At 38.0% G+C, this 20,235-nt stretch overlaps 1 protein-coding gene and 1 long non-coding RNA gene across 4 annotated transcripts; both read right to left on the bottom strand.

Annotated features, from left to right (window-relative positions):
- Positions 1–3,911: 3,911 nt before the first annotated feature.
- On the bottom strand, positions 3,912–6,516 carry LOC114362444 (uncharacterized). The gene is made up of 2 exons (XR_003656675.1): positions 5,972–6,516; positions 3,912–5,140 (listed from the first exon to the last, which is right to left on the bottom strand). It is a non-coding gene; the product is annotated as an uncharacterized LOC114362444 (long non-coding RNA).
- A 3,164-nt stretch (positions 6,517–9,680) lies between these two features.
- On the bottom strand, positions 9,681–18,069 carry LOC114362704 (testis-expressed protein 2-like). 3 transcript variants are annotated; one of them, XM_028318212.1, is made up of 9 exons: positions 17,955–18,069; positions 14,989–15,150; positions 14,286–14,475; positions 13,369–13,466; positions 13,075–13,196; positions 12,270–12,357; positions 12,032–12,171; positions 10,483–10,600; positions 9,681–9,763 (listed from the first exon to the last, which is right to left on the bottom strand). In XM_028318212.1, the coding sequence occupies exons 1-9, from the start codon at positions 18,015–18,017 to the stop codon at positions 9,692–9,694; spliced, it is 1,053 nt and encodes a 350-aa protein (XP_028174013.1). In that variant the 5' UTR covers positions 18,018–18,069; the 3' UTR covers positions 9,681–9,691. The 3 variants fall into 3 exon arrangements, with proteins under 3 accessions (XP_028174013.1, XP_028174030.1, XP_028174022.1); XM_028318229.1 differs by having other exon boundaries at positions 14,989–15,147; XM_028318221.1 differs by lacking the exon at positions 9,681–9,763 and having other exon boundaries at positions 10,400–10,600.
- Between the last annotated feature and the right edge of the window lie 2,166 nt (positions 18,070–20,235).

The following is a 20,235-nucleotide window of genomic DNA, read 5'->3' as shown; positions in this document are numbered from 1 at the left end:
TATGAGGATATCTCATTTTATAACTAAGTGATAGAGAACCTCAGAATATAATATAGTATATTTTATTGTGAATATTTTAGTAATATATTTGTACAAAGTTTATTGATAGTTGTCAATATGTGATATAGAATACAACGAGTATATTATATTGTGAAATGCCTATTGTATATAACATAGATATTTGACTTTTATGGTGTTTATATACATATAAATATACTGTCTAAGTAAAATTGTTAAATAAAATAGTTTCAAAACTTTATCATGGTGTATGTTATTTTTAAATTTCTTGGTCCTTACATTGAAATAATAAAAAAACGTCATATTATAGCAGTTCATTTATTGAAAAATCACAACTGATACCACATAGAAAAACTACTCGGCACGGTTTAACTCTTAACTATACATAATATCACATAAACACTTTATAATTTGATAGACTATGTACATAGATTTCATAGTTTTGGTACAATGTGAACGTTTCAATCACCAAGTGATCACAACTAGAATAAATAAACGAAGAACAAATAAAATAAATTAACATTTCCTTATGTCGGTGATAATAAAAAAGTAAATAAACTTATTTTAACAATAAACTAAAGAAGAAATTAACAAAAAAGAAATAATGTAGAATGGATCGGAATTTACGTCTATTCATGACAGCACTTATTTGGTAATAATAAGGGTTTTGTACAACATCTACAACATAAAAATTAGATCATCTCGAATAGCCAAAAGACAAAATTCTTACGAATAAATGGGATTTGCTAAATAATTTAATTCATCTCTAGTGAAAAGTTTTTGTTACAAAAGGTGCTGTTCACCAGGTAGTCAAGTTAAGCGCCTCTAGCGGGATATTAAAGCACTATAATCTGGCCAGAGCTGGGAAACTATAGAATTTAGAATATTAATAGCTTCGAGTTTGATAACTTGAGACGTTGTACAAAACCCAAAAATGATTTACAACAGGTACTTTACCGTGATATGTAGGAAGTTCAAATGGTACATTTTACAGTGGAGATACCGATGCCGACTTACAACAACAGGAATAATGGTTAATAGTAAGTTTCTAGTTAACATTGATCCAAAAAATTCATAAGACACCGTACGTACAGAATATAAGTCGTTCATTATTATTGTACAAGTAAAATTTTAACAAAATGCACCAATATCAGTAGTTGATAATATTGGAGCAACAAAGTAGTTCAGAATAATTCTTTGAACATTAGCAAAAAAATTACTAAAGACCTGTAATTCATAAATAAAAATGGCTTTACAAGCTCAGTTAAGCATCAGTGTTAGGTATGAAATCATATACTGCAAAATAATACTAAAAGCACAATAACAACTAAGTCATACCGCACTCATAAGAATACATAATAACGCCGTAGAAGGAAGCACCCGCGTCATACCCGTTATTAAAATGCACTACTATAGATCTAGTAGATTGTGAAAGAGGTTTTTATCTTAAAAAGGGTTTACTAGGAGGTATGTAATTTACAATTTCCATTCTGTACGAGTATTAGTTATTCTTACCATCACCCCACAGCAGACGAAAAAGCTGAAGAGAGCTAATATGAACTTTAAAAGCCGTTTCGGTAAACTTTATAGCCTGCTTTTTAGGATTTGGACTCTTTCTTCGCTCACAAATACTATTTTGTTGATACATAAGATCTCCTGTTTAAGGTATATTGACATAGCTACGTAGCGTGCGATATCGTGACCGGTATTATGCCTGGATATTTCTACGGTCTTTTACTAATATAGCATGCCTACGTATCATATACCTTTATACATGCAATACTTCGTTACACATAAATTCGTTTCCAGTTAGCACATGCCAAGTCAATCTTACTTAGGTACACACAACACACACCCTGATTGCTTGTGAGCAACACTCAGCCTTTTACATCACAGAGATCACCTTAAGCTGGCAATACAGATTATCCTGGCTTTCATAAAGCCAGTGTTGCCACACCAACCATACGTTGAAGCTGCAAAATATTTGGCGACACCAAAACTTATGAAGTAAGTTATGAAGTCGCTAATATAACCTGTTAAGGTCCCTTATAACTCTGTCTTTACACATTCACAATGTTAAATCAATTGCGTTTTTTGTTTGCTAATTCCTATCTACATTATGTCAACTTTTCTTGTATTTTAGGCAATTACGAATTACTAAACCTCTGGACTCTGAAACCAAGTATCATTTGCAAAACTACGCACAAATTACAAGCAAAGAACATCAATCTGCATTAATTAGTATTTTTACAGAATCAAAACAAAGCTTACACAGTGAAAACTAAATCACGTCCTTTTGTAATACTATAAATGGCAAATTTATGTATTTGGCAACCTAGTACATCTTACTGCCTCTAATACCAACCATGTTTAAATATTAACAACGAATGTACAGCAAATTATTTATATAATATAGTGCTAAATACACAGTACGCTCTCTCTAAAAGGAGCCGTTTAAAAGTAATATAGGTACAAACATTATAAGCTATCACTATCTTTTGAATAGTTAATGGTAAAATATAGTGAAAACCCCAAACGATACAAGTGAAAACAAGTGAAAGCCAATTACAACATTGTTGTGCGATCCAGTGTCGTATGTTTATACCAACTAGCCTAAACACCATCGAAGAAAATTATACTGAATTATTTTATATTCCCTACAAATGCCTTTGACTAACCGTAGTTTGTATGAACAACAAAATGCAAACTTATCAACAGTTTTAGTCTAAGATCCCGCTATACAACGACCTTCACCGAGATGCTTATTTGATGAAACGTATTTTATATTCAATTTAACATGTCAATAATTATATTGCTTAAGGGTTGCCTAATAAATTTCAGTCCAGGATATGATTAATTAATCATTAAAAAAAGTTTTATTTTTAAATATTTCATCGGTTTGATTATTAAACAAACTCCATACCAATCGAAAGTATGAAGCCCATAGAATATGCAAACGTTAGGTTGCCTATTCTTTTCCAGTCATAACTCTCGGGTTGCCAGGTATAAACAGGTAAATTGATAGAGCATTTTGCATCGGTCTGATAATTTAATCAAATATAAATGAAAATAAAGATTATTTCATTATGAACACGGTCACCTCTTGACAAGACACACAAACGCCTCATACAACTCGTCTTTCCCAAATGTTGCCAACTACTCGAAAAATGTCACCTTTCAGTTTTAATTTCACTTTACAAAATTCGACAACCGTCATTCAGGACTGATTTTTCGCAGGCAACCCTATACCACCGTGTTCATAATGAAATAATCTTTATTTTCATTTATATTTGATTATATTATCAGACCGATGCAAAATGCTCTATCAATTTACCTGTTTATACCTGGCAACCCGAGAGTTATGACTGGAAAAGAATAGGCAACCTAACGTTTGCATATTCTATGGGCTTCATACTTTCGATTGGTATGGAGTTTGTTTAATAATCAAACCGATGAAATATTTAAAAATAAAACTTTTTTTAATGATTAATTAATCATATCCTGGACTGAAATTTATTAGGCAACCCTTAAGCAATATAATTATTGACATGTTAAATTGAATATAAAATATGTTTCATCAAATAAGCATCTCGGTGAAGGTCGTTGTATAGCGGGATCTTATACTATTTAGGAAACCTCTCTTCGATGTCTCAAAAAAAGTCAAAAACATATTTCGCCGATATCAAAGATTTCATAATATAACGTGAAAATAGTATTTTTGATATAGATTATCTAAAGATACGTTTATAAATTTATTTTTTATTATAAAATTTGATGATTTTTCATAAATAACAGGTCAAGACGGAATTATTGTCAAAACATTTATTACTACGAGAGGAAGCTCGACCGCATAATCGCCACACACAAGTTCGGTTACAAACAAAATTGTACAAGCAAAAGTGAACATTGAGGCACCATTTAAAATTATAACATAGTAAAAAAAGTGCAGTTTTAATAATTATCATACTCTAAAAGATTCTACGAACTTGTGTGCAGCCGTTTCTCAGGTATTTTATAAATCCCGTAGATTAAAATAAAATTGAGACGAAAAAGCACTTTTTTAACTAAAATTACTGAGTGTAACAGAACATCACAGAAAATAATGGATACGTTTAGATACACCAGCACACTTATGTAGAAAAATAACTAAATGAAAAACATTAATATTAAAGCAACTACGCAATTATAAAAATGGTTTAATTTCACTCAAAAAATATATACGATTTCTTTAGGAGCTTCCCTAGCAAATAATTTTGTCGTGTCTATGACACAGGGCAGAGACTAAAAATAGGGTTCAACTAAGTTGACGAAGACGCGTTCTATGATAAATATACAACATCGACGTGAATTCGACCCGGTAGTTAAAAATAAGTATACTTGCTACTTTAACAAGGAGAAGGGGAATTTTACCAGTCAGCAATCCAATATTCTTTAGTCATTTATGTTAGCACAGATTGAAGAGGGCCACCGAATTCAAATATAATATCTAATATACATCTAGAGATAAATGCTACACTAATTTCGTTTCTCATTTGTTTACGCAGGATGACCTCGATTTGTGATCAAGAAGTCTTTTGTAAAATAAACCAGTGTGGGTCAGTGAGACAAAATGGATTTTTGAGACAGGGCATTTTGTTTAATTTATTTTCAATCAGTGAATGGAGTTAAAATAACTCTAAAAGTCAGGGGATGTTTCTTTATGACATTTACTTGTTTACGAGTGTAAATGCCCTTACTGCTCCATTTCAAAAATCCTTCATGATATAGGGTTAGTTGCGTTTTTGATACATTGAATGTAATTGTTGCACATAAATTACAAATCTACCTAAAACACACAGGAAATCTACTAGTTAAACCTAAATGCAGAGAGTATTGACAGAAACGCATACTTTTCCATACAATAAACAATTTAAACGAAATCAAGGCGAATAAAATACTTTAGATGTTCAAAAATACATTTGGCAAGTTTTGTCCAGTCAAATAAATAAATTCTACATTTATAAAGTGCACTATAATGTGCTCAAAATAATTACTCAACTTGTCTTCATTCTGTTCAGTCGCATTTCTTTAGTACCTCCTCTAGAATCTGCCCCTTTTTTCAGCGGCTTCGTTAATATTGCACCTGAAGAAAAAAATGATTATTTATAAAGATTGTAGCGGACAATGCTTGTTCATTGGCTCAGAATTAATTGAACAAAAATAAAAGACTGTTACAAGTTTTCTTTTAGTAGCCATGTCAATCCGATGTTGCGCTATTAACTTTACAAGAAACAAAATCACACAATGACATGTTACTTATAAGGTCGATGAAAATGGCCGTCATGACGCACACTCGAACTCAAATCTCTTCTCTTTTCGTCTCGTCTCCTCTCCGCTGCTAGAAAATATCAGCCAGCTACGCCGCACCTTTATTAGAAACCGGGCCTTAAAGTTCAATGGGGCTCTAGAAACGTGTGACTAAAAGGATTAAAAATAAATCTATGTAAAATAAAGTATTTGACCAGTGTGTGTTGCCAGTGATGGTGTACGGATCTGAGACGTGGTCGCTTACTATGGGCCTCATAAGAAGGCTCAAGGTCACCCAAAGAGCGATGGAGCGTGCTATGCTCGGAGTTTCCCTGCGTGATCGAATCAGAAATGAGGAGATCCGTAGGAGATCCAGAGTGACTGACATAGCCCGCAGAATCGCTAAAATCAAGTGGCAGTGGGCGGGGCACATAGCTCGAAGAGCTGATGGCCGCTGGGGCAGGAAAGTTCTTGAGTGGCGACCACGAGCTGGAAGACGTAGCGTGGGCAGGCCTCCCACTAGGTGGACCGACGATCTGGTGAAGGTCGCGGGAGGTACCTGGATGCAAGCGGCGCAGGACCGGTCTTTGTGGAAATCCTTGGGGGAGGCCTTTGTCCAGCAGTGGACGTCTTTTGGCTGAAACGAACGAACGAACTATGTAGGTACCTAGTCATATCCTACTCGTAGTCCACAGGCGTGGGGGTCATGACGTCAATCAGTATGTCCTCCATGTTGGGCAGCACTAGAACCTTCTCGAACTCCTTGCGAGCTTCTCCACGATTAACTTTTGAAGTCACTCTTATAGATAACATTCAATAAGAGTGAGTTTTGAATGATAGAACTACTAGTGTCCCATACTAGCCTTCTTTCATGGTCCATGTAACTTTTATACTAGAGATGAGCAGTAGTCATATATTGAGGACGATTGCTGACAGGTTACTTGGTTCCAGCAGGTTTCTTTCCAGCGGGCTCTAGAAACTCTTCAATCAAAATCGACATACCTAGTCATATCCTTTATATTGGGCAGCATGAGAGCTTTCTCAAACTCCTTGCTGATCTTCCAGCTATTAGCCTTATATTTACGAAGAAGTAGGTAACACCGCTTTATATACCTATTCTAGGGGGGGTGAGCAGCATGTTATGAGTCAGATGTTAGGGATGGGTGCTGGCAGGTTATGTTGGTCCAGCAGGACGCTACAAAAGGCTCAAAATCTACGTACCTAGTCATATCCTACTCGTAGTCCACAGGCGTGGGGGTCATGACGTCAATCAGTATGTCCTCCATGTTGGGCAGCACTAGAACCTTTTCGAACTCCTTGCTGAGCTTCTGATCGGTCCACTTTAAAGTCACTCTTACTTAATGACATTCAACAAGAGTGACTTTTGAATGATAGAACTGGCTACTAGTGTCCCATATTAGCCTTCTTTCAAGGTCAATATACCTTTTATACTAGAGACGAGCAGTAGTCATATATTGAGGACGATTGCTGGCAAGTTACTTGGGTCCCGCAAGGTTCTTTCCAGCGGGCTCTAGAAACTGTTAATCAAAATCGAAATACCTAGTCATATCCTACTCGTAGTACCTTTGGTGGAAACTGGGCCTTAAAGTCCAACGGGGCTCCAGAAACGTGTGACTGAAAGGATCAATAAATCTACGTACCTAGTCATATCCTACTCGTAGTCAACAGGCATGGGGGTCATGACGTCAATCAGTATGTCCTCCATGTTGGGCAGCACCAGAACCTTCTCGAACTCCTTGCTGAGCTTCTGCTCGGTCCACTTTAAAGTCACTCTTAATGACATTCAACAAGAGTGAGTTTTGAACGATAGAATATGCTACTAGTGTTCGACACTGGCCTTCTTTAACGGTTCACCTTTTATAGTAGAGATGAGCGCAGTAGTCATATATTGGGGATCATTGCTGGCAGGTTACTTGGGTCAAGCAGGGTTCTTTCCAGCGGGCTCTAGAAACTGTTAATCAAAATCGAAATACCTAGTCATATCCTACTCGTAGTACCTTTGGTGGAAACTGGGCCTTAAAGTCCAATGGGGCTCTAGAAACGTGTGACTGAAAGGATTAAAAATAAATCTATGTAGGTACCTAGTCATATCCNTTATATTGATTATTGAAATACATTAGGTATTTCTTCATAATGTCATCAATTCTAAGTTTGCGGAGCGATTTTTATATTTGGAGATTCATTTCTCAATTCCGTGATTCAATTTCTCAATTCGGTGCTCTCTCAATTCGGTGCTTAACTTTTCTCATAAACCACTTCACAATATTTGGTGACAATGCTATTTTTACATTCAGAATGGAGTAAAATTTATTTTTTTGTATTGAAACTACTTAAAAAACTAAATATAAATTTTAGCACCGAATTGAGAAAAAATACGCCGTGCTGTAGAAATGCCCTTTTACACTAAGAGGTATATCCTGATAAAATAAAAACAGTAATAATGCTAAATAGCAGGCGATAGTAAAACAATACATAAAATACTCAGGAAAAGACAACAAATAATAAAAAAATAATACTTTTTGAAAAAAATTTGCTTTTAAATTCATGTACTTTTGGTTATATGATAAATTTATCTGAAAAATGCCCCTATAACAGGTAGTTTTTATTACTTTATGTTATTTTCTATCATATTACCTTTGTAAAACCAAAAATCGCATATCTCTATTCCTATCACNCAAAATCTACGTACCTAGTCATATCCTACTCGTAGTCCACAGGCGTGGGGGTCATGACGTCAATCAGTATGTCCTCCATGTTGGGCAGCACCAGAACCTTTTCGAACTCCTTGCTGAGCTTCTGATCGGTCCACTTTAAAGTCACTCTTAATGACATTCAACAAGAGTGAGTTTTGAACGATAGAATATGCTACTAGTGTTTGTCACTGGCCTTCTTTAACGGTTCACCTTTTATAGTAGAGATGAGCGCAGTAGTCATATATTGAGGACGATTGCTTGCAGGTTACTTGGGTCCCGCAAGGTTCTTTCCAGCGGGCTCTAGAAACTGTTAATCAAAATCGAAATACCTAGTTATATCCTTTATATTGGGCAGCATGACAGCTTTCTCAAACTCCTTGCTGATCTTCCAGCTATTAGCCTTATATTTACGAAGAAGTAGGTAACACCGCTTTATATACCAATTCTAGGGAGGATGAGCAGCATGTTATGAGTCAGATGTTAGGGATGGATGCTGGCAGGTTATGTTGGTTCAGCAGGACGCTACAAAAGGCTCAAAATCTACGTACCTAGTCATATCCTACTCGTAGTCCACAGGCGTGGGGGTCATGACGTCAATCAGTATGTCCTCCATGTTGGGCAGCACCAGAACTTTTCGAACTCCTTGCGAGCTTCTCCCCGATCAACTTTTGAAGTCACTCTTATAGATAACATTCAATAAGAGTGACTTTTGAATGATAGAACTTGCTACTAGTGTCGCATACTAGTCTTCTTTCATGGTCCATATGTATACCTTTTATAGTAGAGATGAGCAGTAGTCATATATTGGGGATCATTGCAGACAGGTTACTTGGTTCCAGCAGGGTTCTTTCCAGCGGGCTCTAGAAACTCTTCAATCAAAATCGACATACCTAGTCATATCCTTTATATTGGGCAGCATGAGAGCTTTCTCAAACTCCTTGCTGATCTTCCAGCTATTAGCCTTATATTTACGAAGAAGTAGGTAACACCGCTTTATATACCAATTCTAGGGAGGATGAGCAGCATGTTATGAGTCAGATGTTAGGGATGGATGCTGGCAGGTTATGTTGGTTCAGCAGGACGCTACAAAAGGCTCAAAATCTACGTACCTAGTCATATCCTACTCGTAGTCCACAGGCGTGGGGGTCATGACGTCAATCAGTATGTCCTCCATGTTGGGCAGCACTAGAACCTTCTCGAACTCCTTGCGAGCTTCTCCACGATTAACTTTTGAAGTCACTCTTATAGATAACATTCAATAAGAGTGAGTTTTGAATGATAGGACTACTAGTGTCCCATACTAGCCTTCTTTCATGGTCCATATACCTTTTATAGTAGAGATGAGCAGTAGTCATATATTGGGGATCATTGCTGACAGGTTACTTGGTTCCAGCAGGGTTCTTTCCAGCGGGCTCTAGAAACTGTTCAATCAAAATCGACATACCTAGTCATATCCTTTATATTGGGCAGCATGAGAGCTTTCTCAAACTCCTTGCTGATCTTCCAGCTATTAGCCTTATATTTACGAAGAAGTAGGTAACACCGCTTTATATACCTATTCTAGGGGGGTGAGCAGCATGTTATGAGTCAGATGTTAAGGATGGGTGCTGGCAGGTTATGTTGGTCCAGCAGGACGCTACAAATGGCTCAAAATCTACGTACCTAGTCATATCCTACTCGTAGTCCACAGGCGTGGGGGTCATGACGTCAATCAGTATGTCCTCCATGTTGGGCAGCACTAGAACCTTCTCGAACTCCTTGCGAGCTTCTCCACGATTAACTTTTGAAGTCACTCTTATAGATAACATTCAATAAGAGTGAGTTTTGAATGATAGGACTACTAGTGTCCCATACTAGCCTTCTTTCATGGTCCATATACCTTTTATAGTAGAGATGAACAGTAGTCATATATTGGGGATCATTGCTGACAGGTTACTTGGTTCCAGCAGGGTTCTTTCCAGCGGGCTCTAGAAACTGTTCAATCAAAATCGACATACCTAGTCATATCCTTTATATTGGGCAGCATGAGAGCTTTCTCAAACTCCTTGCTGATCTTCCAGCTATTAGCCTTATATTTACGAAGAAGTAGGTAACACCGCTTTATATACCTATTCTAGGGGGGGTGAGCAGCATGTTATGAGTCAGATGTTAGGGATGGGTGCTGGCAGGTTATGTTGGTCCAGCAGGACGCTACAAAAGGCTCAAAATCTACGTACCTAGTCATATCCNCCCATACTAGCCTTCTTTCACGGTCAATATACCTTACAGTAGATAGAGATGAGCAGTAGTCATATATTGAGGACGATTGCTAGCAGGTTACTTGGGTCCCGCAAGGTTCTTTCCAGCGGGCTCTAGAAACTGTTCAATCAAAATCTACGTACCTAGTCATATCCTACTCGTAGTCCACAGGCGTGGGGGTCATGACGTCAATCAGTATGTCCTCCATGTTGGGAAGCACTAGAACCTTTTCGAACTCCTTGCTGAGCTTCTGTTCGATCCAGTTAGAGATGTGCGCGAATCGAAGCGTCCGCGCACCGAGCGCCGGCCGCGCCTTTAGCACTAGTTGCGGGTTTGTGCGGAACCTACGACACAATGTTCAAATTATTATACACACTGTGTGGTTAACGCTCATTTCAGAGGTGGTAGTATACATGACACTGATGCCACAAAAAATTAATTCATGGATAAATCCATGACAATCATGAAAATGGTATTATTACGCGGGCGAGCTATCGGTCAGTCCCCCTGCACTCTCGGGGAGGCGGCCGCATGTGCTCGGTGGTGTAGCGGGGCACGCGGGGGTGATGCGGGCGGTAACAAGCGCCGTCTCGAAAGTTATTCATGTGTGCCCCTGAGATGGGCGTAGTTTTACAAAACCACACCCTGTATAGAGACTCAGTGCATATGAAACAAGGTTTATGCATAAAGGACAGTGCCAGGGTCTGGACCAAGTGTTGCCCAGAATCAACCCATAGTGCACTTTGTTCCTCAGGCCTATACTAATGTGTAAACCGAAGCGCACTGAAATCTATCCCTGGAGTTAAGAGAAAAAAAGAGTTTTGTTTCGAATTATTTACATACAAAATATCATCGATGTATACGTACTACGCATAAGATTTCGCGATTTTGGCATTAAATAACACTCGCTATGTTGAACTTAACCATACTGCATCAGTACACGTTACTTTAGTGCGATTTAGACATTCTTTATAAACGATCTAGCGCTGTTTTAAAATTGTTTGGCAAGTTGATAGAAATTCATTATTTCCAAAAATGAAGCAAGAAGTAGTTCCATATCATTGCAAAAAATCAATTTATTGGTGTATTACAATCGATTATTGGAGTTATTAAGCTAAAACTTCTTGCTCCATTTTGGAAATAATTAATTTCTGTCAAGTAACCAAACTACTGCAACAGCGCTTGATCGCTTATAAAGAATGTCGAAGTCGTACTAAAGTAAGGTGTACGGATGCAGTATGGTTAAGTTCAACATATCGCGTGTTATTTAATGCCACAATCGCGAAATCTTATGCTTAGTACGTATACATCGATGATATTTTGTATGTAAATAATTCAAAACAAAACCCTTTTTTTCTCTTAACTCCAGGGATAGATTTCAGTGCGCTCCGGTTTATTAATTAGTATTGGCCTGAGGAACAAAATGCACTATGGTTTCATTCTGGGCAGCACTTGGTCCAACTTCCATACATGGATTGGCACTGTCCTTTTTGCATAATAATAGCCCAAACTCCAAGTCTGATATGGAGCATTCTATCTGGGTACCTTAATGGGTTGACCGATAGATCTAGTTAGGCACTTGACTGTTTGGATTATTTTATTACTTCCCACACAAAAAAGATTTGAGGCCATTCTCGTTTTTAACAGTAACTCGTAACACATGTCTTTAGGTACGAGAGGTTAAAGTTTGTGCTGCTATTTATTTCTATCAGAAAACTTAGATTTGGATCAAAGATAACAAGTTTTTTAAGTAAAATGTTACGTCATGTTCTTACCCTATCCATACGCGATCGTGTGGCGGAGGCGGCAGATTGAATGCGAGCCTTCCTTCGAGCCCGTGTATTTCCAAGTGCAGTTTTATATCTGTATTTGATAGGCCTTCCATCGCACGCTTCACGTATTTGTAGTCTGTTACCTGTACAATAAAATAAGTGTTTTAAAACTTAATTTTAGCTTCAAGCTTCTGTAATAGATTTTTGGATGGTTCTTTATTCAAAAAGCAATTTAAATTACCTGCTGGAAGTATTTATTTGTTGCTATTTTGTCAACCATTTTTAGGAACTTCTTTTTGGATGAAACAGCCGGGTCAGGACTGGTAGACCTGGAATATAAGATAATAACAATCATCATTTCAGAAACAGCGAGTATTATGTCATCTATCCACCTTGTGGGTGGACTGATATTAGTGTAAGATTAGTTCAAGCCTTAGGCCTCGTTCACACTAACGTATAGTCCGCCGCCGACTGTGAGCATGCGTTGAGCAGTTAATAGCTTTTCCATACATATCCTACTAATATTATAAATGCGAAAGTTTGGATGTCTGGATGTTTGTTGCTCTTTCACGCAAAAACTACTGAACGGATTTTGATGAAACTTTACAGTATAACAGTGACAAACTAAATTTCACGCGGGTGAAGCCGCGGGCAAAAGCTAGTTAGAATATATTGGAATAAACAAACGAATGTAGACGTAAGCATGCTCACAATACGTCCGTCTGAATGAGACCTATGCGCGCACGGGTGACTTTGTCATCGTGACAGACAACGTGGTATAGACCCAAATAAACTGAATTGTCCTACCCGTGACATTGACAGGGGGGTGCCACCGTCAATGCCGGATCGATGGTTCCGACTTTTGTCATGTTGGAAACTATGTAGTTGTAGTTGAACGATGGTGGCGCCCCTCTGTGAATGAGTTTGGTAAGACAGTTCTGTGTAGGTCATATTTAATTTATTCTTATTATTAATGGACACATATATCGTCACTGTGACAAAAGTCAAAGGCGCGCGCGCGCCATTATCGTCACACAAATACGTACGAGGATTCTGGCACGAGAATGTTTTGCGTGCTGTCAACGGGCTGTACGGGCGGGCTTTCGTCGTCGCTGCTTGACTCGGCCGAGTCCTCTACTTCCGAGTCGTATATCGCTGGCTTGCGTTTCTACAAACAAAATTTTATTTGGATCTTAAGACAAGGGAATACGATTCAAAATAACGTGATAAGGTATTATCATTTAATACACACAATATCGCCACTACGTGTTAATTACACTACAGCGATTTTGAGTCCCCAAGCTGGGCCTTATTTTGTATTTTATACGGCTGGTACTTACCCGTAACTGTTTTTCTGTGAACACTCCCGTGCCGGTGGTTTTCATTTCATTTTCGATGAGATTTTCAGACGATAATAACTGATCTTCTAACGTTACATCTGAAAATAAAAAAAGACAATGAGCAGGTATTTCGCTTACATTTTTCTTTCAATTTCAGATGAAATTAATGCGCGATGACAGTGCATCTGGCAATCTGTATCAAACCACATTTCGCACTCCGTCTCAAGCGGAGACTTATTCTATCAATATCTATCTAAATTTGTGGAAACTTAATACTTTTTTTAGCATGTAGATAAGCTTTTACTTATCTCCTTGAGCTTAATCAGGTACAACTCCGTTTGTAGCGAGATGTAGGCGCTTCCATCATACCACAAGAGTCACAAGTGAGGGAAAAACGCCCTTTTTTATATACCGCTGTTTTAAAGACTTGTCAAAAGGACCAAGTCTGCATCGTATTATACATCTTAGTAGAAGGATCACTGGCTACTAAGATACAGGTATATTTTCCAGTCCAGTAGATAGCTAAACCCTTACTTTTCTTCTTCAGCTTCGTTAGGTTGAGCTGCGTCTGCAGTGAGATGTAAGCGCTTCCATCATACCACAAGTCACAAGTACGCACGGAAAAACGCACTCTTTCTACCCGAGATAGCAGCTTTTAGGGTAACTAAAGTCCGGTCGCCGAGCAATACTTAATACTTTATTGCATTTCAGTGTGAGTGTGCGAGCGATAAGGATGGGTAGCTTGGGGTCATTGGACGAAATTCTATCTGCTCGGCGACCGGTCTTTAGTATAGTTACTTACTTTCTTCTTGAGCTTCATCAGGTTCATGTACGAAGCTCCACGAGGGGACACGCCCCGCTCAGGGACAGCTCGGGGACTACTGGGGACTCATGACGGCAGCTGGTGGGACACTCACTCTTCTCCTTCAGCTTCATGAGGTTGAGCTGCGTCTGCAGCGCGATGTAGGCGCCGCCGTCGTAGCGCAGGTCCGCGTCGAGCCACACGCCGCGCTCGTCCCACGCGGGCGCCGCCACCCGCTCCACGAGGGGACACGCCCCGCTCAGGGACAGCTCGGTGACGACTAAAGGACTCATGAAGGATGGCAGCTGGGGGAAGAGCATCAAATTGATTGTGGTGGAACGATAGTGTATGTATCGGGATACAATTTAAAAAACTATCTACCATCTTTCGCTATCTGATCAATTAAATTCTCCAGCCTGGATGCGCACCGTGCGTGATAAATTCTTATCGACGATTTTAAACGACAAAATGTATGAGCTTATCGATAAAAATCGATATAATGGTGATAAACGCTTATGGCGGCGCGCATCCTAAAGCAAAGAACAAGCTATGATAAATATAAAATTGGACACCATAAACCCTTAATTTCCAAGTTTGTGCTTCGTAACATCAATCACATCTAGTTTTGAATTTACCATATAAATTTTGTGACATAAAAGCATAATAATATCTTAGCCATACAAAAATCTATAAGAAAGCCGCGTTTTATAAGTATACGGTTGGAGGAAAGTGCACGAGAATCGTGTTCAAAGATTTCAGAGACTAACGTGAATGACTAATAACGATATCCTACACATTTGACGTAGTACCATCCTTACCTTTAGCGTATTCAGTTTTCTCTGTATCCTGTTCTGCAGCCGGGCGATGATGAGCGGGTCGCGCATGACGTCATACATGAGGCGAGCCAGCAGCGTGTTCACCCACGTGACTTCAGCCGGCAGCATGCGGCATTGACACGTTGTGGATGGAGACTTGGCCTGCTGGGAGCATTAGTTTACGTTGTATTCCTGTTTTCATAGTAAGTTTTTAGGTATAATATAGTCTGGTCTCTGAGCCCTTATCGCTCGCGCGTAATTATGTTGCTGTCGCGCTCGCGCACTCACTGCGGGCGCGCGTCGCACAGTCGCGACAGCAATATAATTACGCGCGAGCGATAAGGATGGGTAGCTTGGGGTCGTTGGACAAAATTCTACGTGCTCGCAGACCAGACTATAGTTGTTGCAATTCACGAAGAGGAGTGAGCTTTACATGTGTGGTGGCTACTAGTGTTAGTTTTTTAAAAGTTTTAACAGACATTACATGACATTACACTATCGATAAGTGCATGTACACGTACACACACAAGTAAAGCTCACTCACCTTCGAGAGCTGCAAGAACTATAGGATAAAGTTAGGTAATGTATTCTAACATTTTACAATGGTTGTATATGTTTCTAATATCAACGGTACCAATCGATTTGATTCACACCAACAACTCTAACGGAGTTATTGGAAACGGTCGACAGTATGACACTTGCCGATCGGAATTCAGAACATCCCATGTACAGTCGCGGAATGAAAAGGTTCGTCACCTTAGTGTCGGTTTTCGCTTGCACTAGGTACTGTAAGAGTCAAACCTGCCAACATTACAGTGCAAGAAACAGTGCTGCTAACATTTAAATAAATATGACGTTTGCTAACGAATAAGGTTTTACTTGTTTATTTTTCTATCCCATCAGTGCAATGTTACAAAATGTAGTTTTTTTTTAATAGAATTAATACTGGCAGGTTGAACCAACAAGCAGGTTTTAGTTTATCAATCATAATAATCTTCTTGACAAGATAAATCGTCAAACAACTTCGATCTGAATAATTTTGAACTTTACTGAGGAACAGTTAAAGATTATTTTCTCTAACTAGAGATTATTCTGTAACATAGTTTCAAAAGGTAATATGTGCTCGCGATTCGTTGAAGGAATCAATTTGAAAACTGACGAACCTTTTCATTCCGTGACTGTACTTAGAGTAGGCCTGTGATCGATAGAAAACAGTTTAGAGCTCTATAGCAGCAATGAAAAAATATTCTGCAATATTGCTGCGACGAATATACGGCTACGGAAGATTTTTGTGACGCCGAGTTTAGTTTAATGAAGTTTACCCACTTATGTTGTTCTATGTATGTATAGCTAGTTATAAGAATGTAACGAATGCATGAAGATACTAATTTAGTTACTTTACTGATCAACTATTTCCGATACCAATATTAAATAGGTATTTCAACAGCTAACAATTACAAATTACCGGCTACAACTCAACTATAAAACATCATAAGTTACACAAAACACACGTTAGCTTTTCTCTTCTTTTTGCTCTTGGTCCGGTCGTGCGGCGTGGGCTCAATCTGACACATGACGCCAACTTCTGAGGTCTGCTTTAGCGACATGTCGTGCGTCTGTCATGGATCCGAGCATTAATTTTAAGGTACAGTTACCATGCTCATTTCTAGCACGTAAACATGTCACTATAGAACTATTGCTGCTCAATAGCATGTGTATAGAGACATTGCTAATAATAAGCATGTTCATTGCAAGTCTGCTCTAAAATCGACTGTCGTGAAATCTTTGAGCATGCTACCTGAAGCGCGGATGGAAGGGCGCGAGGTCTAAATAGGTTTGCTTAATCGGACCAATGCATGCTTATAGAATCCGCATGCTAAAAAAAGCAAATGTGTTAGTTTGAAGAGCACGCTTGTTTTAAGAATGCTAATAAACATGATAATCAATGAGCATGTGTAACTGCACCTTTATAGTCTGTTGTTGTCTGGTAATTGGAAGCCCTATTACATTCCTATTATAATACTGGTGGGCATTGGCAAAACAATGGTCCATTGCATATTTGCATACATTCCGCTCCTTATGTAGCTCTCATAAAGACTAACCATATATGATATTGACATGTTATTCTTATTTTGTTAATAAATAATAATTAATAGACATGTTAAATGGGTCATCTGTATGACTTAGCTTCTGACTATTACCAGGCCTGTTCATCTCCGCGAGTTTACATCGAAAACGAAACACGCACGATGGCCCACCTACAGGATACTATTCGACAAGGCCTCACATACGAGCGAACATTGACTCACGCACGCGTATTCTTGTGTATGATGGAAGAAAATAAAGAAAATGGTGTACTAAATACTGTGCAGTATTTAACTGCCTAAATAATAATAAAAACACAGAATATACTATTTTAAGTTGCCTCAAGACACTGAGAGGTAAATAAGTAGTTAATATTATTCATGATAATTCATGCTAAATCATGTATTTCCTCCGCCATTTTCCGCAGTTTGGCACCTCACGTCACATCATTTTACCGAAGTCAGCCCTATAGCTTCGGCGCAGTGCCGATCACTGACGTTTGTCAACAAAATGGTGCTTGACTCTTGAGACAGGCTAAATTACACCATATTGTTAATAACATTGAGCATATATTTTTTTAAATACCTTCGCGAAGTAAAACTTCTGTACGTAGTACTTATTTATTATTCTGTGCTATTACGGTAATAGTATGAACTAGGTATTAGTCCATTAATTAAATAAATAATAAGTTATCGTAGTGTTGATAATTACCGTGACCTCAAATTCAATTGCACAAGCGCTGGTAGGGTAAAAAGATTATGAGACATGTAGAGGCTCCTTAAGAGCAAAATGGCGATTTGTAAGAACTATTTTTAGTCTAAACAAAGAAATTTTGACTTTGACTTTGACAAGTATAAATAATTATTTCGTCAAATATGTTATACCTGCAATATTTTGATGAGATACGGCCAGAAGGTTTTCTCGTACGACTCCATGTCGGCCTGCATTTTCTGCGACGTCGCTGCGATGGTCACTCCCTCTGTTATCGAATCGGTGCCTTTGTTCTGAAAATTAAATTTCATTCATAATTTCTATCAAAACAAACACGGGCAGAACAGAAACATATTTTTATAAGGCCCGGTTTCTACCAAAGCGTAGAGGAAAGGAGATGTTTTTGATACCCAGACAGGTTTTCGAACCGAAGCTGAGCGGATAGGTGATGTGGAAGTAACGAAATTTGATTCGTTATTCAAACACATCTGTGCCCTATGTTTTGGTGGAAACTGGACCTTACAGTTCATTTTAAGATAATAAATAAATCTTATGTCTTATTTATAAGGGAACACTCCATATGTATAATGATAATACATTTTCATTGCTTTAAGACATTAGAATTAATATAATATTAATTGCTAATCAGTACGTAATATTGCTTTCAAGGTTAGGGACGTTCCGCACTGCTTATTGAATCTTGTACACATTGACCTACATCGACCGGATTAAACAAATAATCAAAGTGTAATATACAATCCGTTCCGCCGTTGATTTCTCAGAACAGTGATGCAGTTTAAATTTTTATGAAAATAGGCATCGAGGCTCATAGCATTACCGAGAATGATATCCCCCCTTACTAGTAAAATGTTACACAGTTGTTGAACAGTGTTTCAAAATGACATTTCCATACTAAACGTCACTTTAAAAGTCGGCCGTTTGGTGTAGTGGTTCAGAACGGACTACTATGCCGAGAGGTCCCGGGTTCGATTCCCGGCCGAGCAGAAGTTGAAATGATGAATTTTAATTTCTGTGACGGGTCTGGGTGTTTTCTATGTATAACTAGCTGACCCGGCGAACTTTGTTCCGCCTTAATGGCAATAAATAAGCAGACTTTTTTTTAATTTCGAACGGGATAAAAAGTATCCTATGTCCTTCTCCTGGCTCTAAACTACCTCCCTGACAATTTTCAGCTAAATCGGTTCAGCCGTTCTTGAGTTATAAGCGAAGTAACTAACACGACTTTCTTTTATATACAGTTAGTATTTGAGCTATTCTACAAAACGAATGTAAATTAATTAGTCTACGTCTATTAGTTTCGACGTAATTGTTGAACAAAGATACCCCTTCCCAACGGTTTCCATAGTAATCGGAATAGGTTGTGTGATTCTTTCAGACAGTGCATTTTCGCATGTCGCGTGCGCTATGGAAACCGCTGGGAAGGGGTATCTTTGTTCAACAATTACGTCGAAACTAATAGACGTAGACTAATAAATTTACATTCGTTTTGTAGAATAACTCAAATACTAATAATACAATGCAAATAAAACATACCTTAACGACCTGGTTTTTCTTGTGTTGGAAAATAGCTGAAAAAGAAGTGAAAAAAGTAATGTATTTTTCTAATTCAATCCATTCTTACTCCCATAAAATGTATGAAATTTGTTTATGTTTTCTTCTTCTACTAATAGATAATTTTATTGGCTATCGTATGATATAAAATATTTGCCTATTAATGTTAAGCTACCCACGCTTTCACTTGTTTTTTAAAGAAGAGGTGTAAACTAAAAATTAAAAACTTAAATCGATGTAATTTTTCGAGAAATGGGTCAAGCCCCAAATTTGAAGTATTTTCATCGATAAAATTGTTCATAGATTACGCCTTTAAAGTTTGATCACTACATGCCCGGACACACTGTATATAGATACTAGCTGACCCGGCGAACTTTGTTCCGCCTTAATGGCAATAAATAACGGGATAAAAAGTATCCTATGTCCTTCTCCTGGCTCTAAACTACCTCCCTGACAATTTTCAGCTAAATCGGTTCAGCCGTTCTTGAGTTATAAGTGGAGTAAGTAACACGACTTTACGGTTAAAGACATTTATTTTCTCAAAAGAATTTACAAAATCCACTTATAGAGAAAACACAAATACAATTCATTACAATTAAATACATTATTACCAACTAGCATTTTAAATGTGGGTATGTTTGAAAACATTCAAACATTGAGTTGTTCGACGCTGCGCGCTAAGCGTATTGCGACTTGCGACTACTTTTAGTGGGGATATTCACTTAAGGGTGATAGCACAGTACAATGCGATAACGCGCTATTGAAATTTGCAAAAAAAATGTTGAGATGCACAACATATTTTAAATACCAACTTTAAATGTATAATATTATTGCGAGCATCTTACAACTTAAATCTGAATCTATATAATAAAAAAAAACCGG

This window comes from Ostrinia furnacalis, unplaced genomic scaffold (assembly GCF_004193835.3).
Source record: "Ostrinia furnacalis isolate ACB-3 unplaced genomic scaffold, ASM419383v2 OfSCF0389, whole genome shotgun sequence".
Lineage (NCBI taxonomy): Eukaryota > Metazoa > Arthropoda > Insecta > Lepidoptera > Crambidae > Ostrinia > Ostrinia furnacalis.
Note: the sequence above shows the minus strand (reverse complement) of the source record. Positions and strands in the feature narration are given on the sequence as shown.